We start from the raw sequence: 8,502 nt of genomic DNA on the forward strand, positions 1-8,502 counted from the left end.
ATAAGTTGGTACATTCAAGTCTGGTAAACCAGTCAAGACTTGAAGATAATATTCAACAAAGTATTCAAGTAAAAAATGAACTAGGATCGAGTATGATCAAAGTAAAGACGATTTTAAACAAGTAGAATGTAAGTGAAAGAAATTTAACTTGCAAGAGAGTTTGAAATTGATGTGAAGAGAATATTTATTACTTGCTACTCTTGGTGTAAATTACATGAAACATCTACTCCTTAAATAGTAAAGGAGAGACATGGTACAAATGAGAAAACATTCTAAGGACTAGTTAATGCAAAGTGTTTGACAATTCTGACACTTAAAAGATTTACTTGATTTAGTCCTAAGAATTGTTACATCAGCAAAAGACAAAAAAACATTAAATGCTTGTACAGACTCAAATTTCGGAACGTCTTCATCTCGGATTCAAAAGTACTTCAGAGCTCTTCACATATCGGACTGGGGAATTGACTTCGGATTTGCTTTGGTTCGGATTGCTAGAGGTTCACTTCTTATACATTAACAAACATTCGGATGTTCCTATTACCTAACCATGACTCAGACCATGGTTCGAACCCATATAACCATAGTGTTGTTAACAACAAAAGACGAATCCCACATGGTTCAACCTGATACCTTCATTAAAGTCTTACTTGACCCTCGTTTTCCTACAAAAGGGCTAAAAACTATGAAAAATGAACCATCAAGCTTAAAAAACTCAACATGGGTAAAAAATAATATAATCTTCATAAAAGCCTCAAAATTTTGATCAATTAATGAAAAAAGATGAGATATTGGCTAATTATGTGAAACCAGCCACAAATGGTTATTCTGAAGTTTTAGTCGGTAATCTGTCATAATATTTACTGATATTCAAATATATAATGTTTACATTTTCCTTAAATAGCGATGAACCAAGATGGTGGTCCACTCTATCGAATTACAGTCGTATATGCCGATACATTTCACCTAATTAACGAAGAACCTTCTTATGATACTCTGCATTGTAGGTTCTCGTCATGGAGATCATGATGGATCAGAGGATGATGGTCTTGCTCGATCTGAGGATGGTACTCATTACATGACCTAATGATATAGACCGTGATGTACCCGATGATAATATTGAAGGTCCCGATAAAATGACACTATGCTCTCATTTTTTATAATGGGGAATGCAATAGATAGGGGTGGCAAATCGGGCCATCGTGTCGTGTTTTTGTCTGACACGACACGACACGACAAAGTTTTATGTAACACGAACACGACACGACACAATCTCGTGTTTTTTTAACTAACACAAAAACGAACCGATTAAAAAACGACAAACACGACACGACAAAGATAACATGAAATAAATATTAATGTATTTAATTAATATTTATTCATACATAACACGAAAAACACGAAAAAAAATGTTAAATCGTGTTAATTTTGTGTCAAAGTTTGAACACGAACACGACACGACACGACGTCGTGTTTTTGCCACCTAACAAGAACACGAATTCGAATTTCAATTTCGTCTCAATTTCGTTTCGTTTCGTGTATTTTTGTCGTGTCGTGTCATCAATTGCCACCCTAGCAATAGAGCATCACTCGCAAAACAAATAAAATCTATATACCACTAGGTGACAATCTATACTTGTAGGCGTCATTACAGTGGCCTATGCTTCGTCTAATTTTAATCCCTTAAACACAAATATAAAAAAAATGGAATTAATAGCAGATGCTTTGAATGTTGTCCAAAATTTAAAATAAAGGCATCTTTAAAGTTTAAACAAAAATTACAAAACCGTTAACAAACACAAAAATATAATGCCATTTTTACAAATAATGAACGCAACGCTCTTCGGAAACCCACGCCCACTCACAACTACACACTTGTAATAACCGCACGTGTCTCTGGCCCTCCCTGCGCCTCCAAAAGAAGCTTCCAAAAACACCCCAAACACACTTACGAGCCCTAATCTCTTTCGCCAACTACTAAGCTTCTTCGATCAATCTGATCTATCTGAATTTTACTAAAATTCAACTCTAAATTCCACTTCCGTATTTGATAATCAGGTTCGCATGCTGTTTTTTCTTTTTTTGTTTCATTATCGAATATATATTATTTACATCCATTCCATTGCTCGAAATTCGTATCCAGTTGACGTTTCTGGAATGGCATTCGATCACGACGTTTATGCCTTTGTTTGTAATTGTTACTTGTTAGTTTGATTGTGGCGTCGCTGATTTTTAGTTGATTGAATCTGGCACTCCCAATTTTATGATTTGTTTCCAGCTGTACTACTGTAGCACGATTAATGGAATTGGATAAGGAATTCGATTCAATGAAGCAACGTCAAGTTTTTTTGAGTTGATTCTTATGTAGATTTCGTGATTTTTTTTCCAGAAATTCCTAGGTCGGATTTTAATCAGCGACTCCAGTTGACTTTTATTCATCGAAGTCAAACAAACTGCAGAGTTCACGTTCGCGAGATGTGGTTGGTGAATTGTTTGGGTAAAAAGTTTATTTCTTCCAAACGAGTGAAGATGCTTTGATGATCGTGAGACATTAAAAGACCTAAGAAAATGCCAGCAGTTCGGCATTGTTCTAGAATTGATACTTTCGATCTGAAACTTGAAATGGAAAGAAGACTCGGGTCACAAAAAGCTGAAAAATACTTCAATCTTCTCACAAGATACATCAATCTGAAGCTCTCAAAATCAGAATTCGATAAGCTCTGCATCCGTTTGATTGGCAGAGAGAATCTTCGTCATCACAATGAACTCATCAAGGCAATTATTAAAAACGCCACTCTTTCCAACACACCACCTCCAAAACAAGTCAAACCTGACATCCCGTTGACTTTGAAAGATCCTAACAACACCATTGATCCAAGAAGCAACCTTCAGTCTCTCTGTAGAGATGTATTCCCTCAATCCCCAAGAAAAGGAAGAACACCAGTTCATCGTGAAAGAAAGTATAAAGATAGACCAAGTCCTCTTGGGCTTAATGGGAAGACTCATATGGCTGAAGAAACTGGTTTACAACTCATTTGTACAAGAATCCCGATTACAGCTCCATTTGGTATTAGCATACACTCAAAAGAAACACGAAAATTGGTCTGTAATTCAGGTTCTTCTTATTACACAGAGACTTGTCATTACACTCGTTATTTGCCACATACAAATTCTTTAGAGAACAGATTGAAGCAGAAGTTGAAAATGGAGGGTTTGGATATCTCAATGGATTGTGTCAAACTATTGAATAATGGGCTTGATTCTTATCTGAAAAGTGTTATAAAACCAAATCTGGAGTTAGCTCACTCAAGGTCTTTACACAAACAAGAAATATCCATGCTAGATTTTCGGGTGGCATCAGAGGTCAACCCCAAGATTCTTGGAGAAAATTGGCGCATAAAACTTGAGAAGATTGGCCTATAACAGTAGGAAACAACTAAAGTTTTGGGGAAAAAAAAGTAAAAACCCATTAGTTTGTATATACATATCAGTGATGATTCTTGCTGTCCAATGAAGTATAATCTCATGAACACTTTGTAAGATTTCTGGCTACTTTAAATATTCTAGTGGCCCTTTTTCAGTTATATGATTTTCATTTTATATAATTCAGAATTAACATGAATGAGATATTGACTCTCTTTTAATATGAAATAGTGAGAATTTATAGATTCACAATCACAAAATTGAAAACAAACCGGCAAATACATACTCAGAAGCGAAAGTTTACAAAGGAATCACATCCAACACTTTGGAAGCTGTGCATTAATTTGGAGTAAATGTAAACTTTTGCTTTTTATTTAGTCATTGAATAAAAATCATAAAATTATAATTAGCTTTGTGATACTAATTAAAATTAATATCTCAATTAAACGCAGAACAATCTCGCCTGATATTCCCACTTCGACCCGTTTTAACACCAACCCGACCCAATTTACCCATAGCCGCAACAAACGCGTCATTAAAAGCTTTTGAACTGGAAGCCCATGTGTTGACAGTCGATCTTGACCTCGAGTCACTAAAAAGAACTTGGTCAGAAGTAAAAAGCCCTTTTCCTTGTTGTAGATTCTTGTAATACACATTATCAAAAGTTCTTGGTGTGTTTGGATCCATGTTTATGGCTATCCTCGGGTCAACATTTTTCGGGCACTGTTGTTGTAATTGGGTGGCATAACTCGGGCTCAGGGTCGGGTCAACGGGGTTCACCCTGCTGAAATTATATATCCTGTTTGAGAACTGGTCACAGTGTGAGAATCCAAGGGTGTGTGCACCCGAGAGGGCAATCATGTCATTTTGGGTTAGGCCTTTAGCGGAAAACATGGAATTGAGTTGATTTAAGTTCAAATTTGGTTTCGGAAGCTTCCCGGTTACACTAGCGGCGGTTGAACTCAACCCGTCTAATCTCCCGAGCTCCACCGGATAGGATGGCCCACCCGCCTGCAAACAAACAGTTTAAATATTTATATAAGAGCATCATACTTTTTTAATTTATTATTATTCAGATACATTATTTGATAAATCAGTTATTTTTTCAAAAAAAAATTATTGGAAAAATGTTTTCGATAGATAAACTTTAACTTTTTAATATAAAGTTCCGGGAAATAAAATTATTAACTACTCACCAACGCTACAACATCACGGGTAGCCATGGTGAGAATATCAGCACAGGAGACCTTATTCCTACAATTTGGAACAGCATCAATGGCAGCTTTAGCTTTGATAACAGTATCAAACCCATCTCCAGCAAGTGACAAATTATCCGGGTGGTCTTTTTCTGCTTTGTTTGATCCACTAGATGCTATCATAACCGAAGCATCACATCCCTGTTTTACATTTATTATAAAGATTTGCATCATCCATCTTCTGATTCATCATAAATAGAATTAACAAACGTACCTGTACAAAGCAATCATGGAAGAACAATCGAAGAGTTCCAGGAATGGTGACAAAAGTCTGTTGAACTTTAGCCCTCACAGCGTTTCTAACGATAGTTTCAACATTTGGGCAGATGGTTGCGTAGTAATTCTGTTTCAGTTGTGCAGAAGCTAAGTTTGAGAAGATGAGAAGACATGAGAGAGATAGTATTTGAATAAGAATGACCCGACCCATGATTAGTGTGTAGTATGTGTATGTGTTTAAGCCTTTGAGGTGGTATATAGTAGTAGTAGTAAGGTTTATATATTAAATAAAGAAGGGTGTATAAGAGGCTAAGCCAGCTGTTTGGTTTGGATTTTTTTGTTTTTCTGGGCAAAAAAATTGTTTGTTTCCTATCTTGTTTTTCTTTATATTTATAGAATCGTGTTACATTTAGATTCCAACATCCAAATGGTCAATTATAGTGTTCGATAAAATGTTAACATCTCAACTTAAATCCAGAAGCATCGTCAAGTTGTTACATAAAAATTAGAATTAGGGAAGAGGCGTATCTAAGTTGTGTGTGTTAGCACGTAGTAATGTAGGATTTCGATGGTTTTTTCTATAATAAGTTGAAGTTGATCATATTACTATAGGTGATACGATGTGATGGGTTGGTTGACGACGACTCTTGAATATGCTTTTATATATTAATGGAGGGGAGAGAGGATCCAAAAACTTTAAACGTGAAGGGCATATCTAAGGAATGTGCATGAAGAATAGTTTCTTTATTGTTTGGAGGATTGGAATTTGGGATTCCTTTGATATGTCGTTTTGGAAACAGACATATGGCATCTATGATTACCCAGTCAAGTCAACGCAGGTTTCATTCCGGCTTTCGTATGGCCGGCGATGTTTAGTTTATGACATAAAACTAAACACGATGTTTTTGAGAGAAGATCAATGATTATTGTAACGCAATATATTATTTTGCAAAAATCTAGGTGATATATTTACTCTTCGGTAAAAACTAGGCCACATACTATATCTCTCAAAGGGATAAGTACAAAAATATCGAAAATGGAGAGGTCTTAAAAGTGATTTCACCATCTTTTATATATTCACGACAAAATGATTATTTATCTAGTGAGAATATATTTTCCGAAATTCCAAATAAATGTGAAGTCACTTTATGATCATATAAGGAAAAAAGTTTTTCCATATGGTTTGTGAAATACTAGCTTTTTGCAACTTACTTATTCAAAAAAAAATACAACGAATTTTTGAATTGTGGTTTAACAATTTGTTTGTGAAAACAAAGAAAAAGAAGCCAAAAAAGATTTAAATCGGCTTTTTTTGGGGGAAATGTGCAGATTTTGGTTATATAAGGAGATGAGTCTCACTAGAAATCTAAAAAAAAAAACATACTTATTCCCAACTTGTTCCTTAAAGTTATTTGTTTTCGACCAATGAGATCAACACGTTTAATTTTATAATATAGTTTCCGAACGACCTTTGATAACCTCTGAATGAAAACATTCAGATGTCATATTTGAATCGTTAGCATTTAACATGTTCAATTTAGTCACTAAACGACTAAACGACCTTTAAACGAATCAAAAATCTCTAAACGGTTAACCTTATATATTTCTTGACCATTAAAATGTTGGAATTATTTAACACTAAATGGTTTATTAATCTAAAAGTTGTTATATATATATATATATATATATATATATATATATATATATATATATATATATATATATATATATATATATATATATATATATATATATATATATATATATATATATATATATATATATATATATATATATCGGCTAATAAAATACTTTATTTATAAAATTCATATATAATAATACAACATAATAGACGTTGACATGTTAAAGTGATTAAGGCTTATGTCGATTTTGAATATTCAACTTTCTAAAGTAGTTCAAATCATGATAGGTTGCAATTTTTACGTAGATAAATCGTTAATTTTGATGTTGGACAAACCATGATATGTTACATTAATTAAGTAGACAAATTGCTAAATTAATTTTGGACAAAGCATGATGGGTTACATTATTAAGTAGATAAATCGTTAATTTCAATGTTGGACAAACCATGATACTATGGAAATACTAAAGCTTTTCTTTCATGAAGATTTTAAGGTAAACTTAGCTATTTTCCGTTAATAAGTACTACAACATGTTCGTAAGATCAATATGAATCCTTGATAGAATATATATGATCAAGAGTGTATTTGATAATGAAATGACACCAAATTCAATTTATTCCATGGAAAATGTCATTTTGATTTTGATAGGGTTGAATAATACATTTTGGCCCCAAATATCCAATTATAGTTTATTTAAAAATTAAAAATGCGAAAACAATATATTATTTATCTTATACAAAATCAGAACACTTAACAAGCATGTTTTATATAATATTTTTAATGTAACATCTCGTCGCCTACCATGCTATTTGTTACTTATTTTCTATTGATCTAATGATCTAATGGGTCATGTGAGCAGATTCATTTTTTTTTAGAAATTATTATTGTTCATAAACTAAGAGTCTAAGACAATGAATACGACGGGTTTGGTTTATTTTTCTTGCACATTTGTAGGATATATTATATTATGTAGATGTAGATATGAAAACAAAATATGTACGACAACTAATGACTAAATATTTAAATTTGAATCGCCTATTATGCTTAACAAAAAGATAACTAGTAGTGGCAATTGTTTCATTTTTTATAGTTCGTTCATGGTTCAACATATTATCTTTACGATGTGAACTTCGTGGTTGATGATTGAAATTTCATACAGTTGATTTAGAGTTCAAACATCGACACACTACAAATATTACTAATGTTTTACGATTGACCTCCTATGTGAGTCTTGTGATAGATTGACCTAAGCCGATTATATGGTGCAATCTACAACTTTTTTTTTTTCTTTTTTTAATTCCAACAAATTTATGGCTAGGGTGGGACGACATGGGTCATGTTTAAGAGTTCATACTTGATTAACTGGCGTAAATTCGTTTAAGGGAAAACATCATTGTTTGATTGTACACCGAGTGTTATGGTTGTGTTCTTGACGTGGTGATAAACTTTCGCTGTAAAGTATACAAGACAATTTTACAATCACCAAGATTGAGAATGGCACATCGGTAACAGAAATAATGGGGTTAATGGGCGAATCTAAGGTAAATGCAACAAACCATAATAAGTAACTAGAAATCACTGGAAAATATCTTGACTACTTACTATATTATCATTTTTTCAACATATATGGATTCCTATGCAGGGATGTGAATAGGACAAACGAGGCGAGGGTTGCATCCCCCGACCCCACCCTCGAAATTCCCCCGTTGTGAGTGAAAATAAATAAGGGCGAACAGACAAGGTTTGAGAATTCAAACCTTGAGTTAACTTAAGATCAATGTCTGCTAATAATAACAATCCAGTCTAGTCTGGTAAACCAGTCTAGTCTCAGAAATAATATAATCAACAAAGTATAAATGATTAAATATGAACAATGTAAAGTAACTTAAGAACAAGAAGAATATAAGAGAGAATGATTGACTGAATAGTTCTTGATAGATGAGAAAAAGATGATTGTTCCACACATG

The 8,502-nt window shown here is 33.4% G+C and overlaps 2 protein-coding genes across 3 annotated transcripts; one reads left to right on the forward strand and one right to left on the reverse strand.

Moving 5' to 3' along the window:
- The first annotated feature begins 1,842 nt into the window (after positions 1-1,842).
- Positions 1,843-4,297, forward strand: LOC111902774 (uncharacterized). Of its 2 annotated transcripts, XR_002853959.3 has the most exons (3): positions 1,843-2,055; positions 2,387-3,533; positions 3,652-4,297. XR_002853959.3 is itself a non-coding variant. In XM_023898587.3 (2 exons), the coding sequence occupies exon 2, from the start codon at positions 2,566-2,568 to the stop codon at positions 3,418-3,420; it is 855 nt and encodes a 284-aa protein (XP_023754355.1). In that variant the 5' UTR covers positions 1,843-2,055; positions 2,387-2,565; the 3' UTR covers positions 3,421-3,581. The 2 variants fall into 2 exon arrangements, 1 of the variants encoding a protein (XP_023754355.1); XM_023898587.3 differs by lacking the exon at positions 3,652-4,297 and having other exon boundaries at positions 2,387-3,581.
- On the reverse strand, positions 3,764-5,103 carry LOC111902773 (peroxidase 51). Its single transcript, XM_023898586.2, has 3 exons — positions 4,891-5,103; positions 4,617-4,817; positions 3,764-4,431 (listed from the first exon to the last, which is right to left on the reverse strand). The coding sequence occupies exons 1-3, from the start codon at positions 5,101-5,103 to the stop codon at positions 3,859-3,861; spliced, it is 987 nt and encodes a 328-aa protein (XP_023754354.1). The 3' UTR covers positions 3,764-3,858.
- Positions 5,104-8,502: the final 3,399 nt, after the last annotated feature.

Source organism: Lactuca sativa, chromosome 2 (genome assembly GCF_002870075.4).
Source record: "Lactuca sativa cultivar Salinas chromosome 2, Lsat_Salinas_v11, whole genome shotgun sequence".
Classification (NCBI taxonomy): Eukaryota; Viridiplantae; Streptophyta; class Magnoliopsida; order Asterales; family Asteraceae; genus Lactuca; species Lactuca sativa.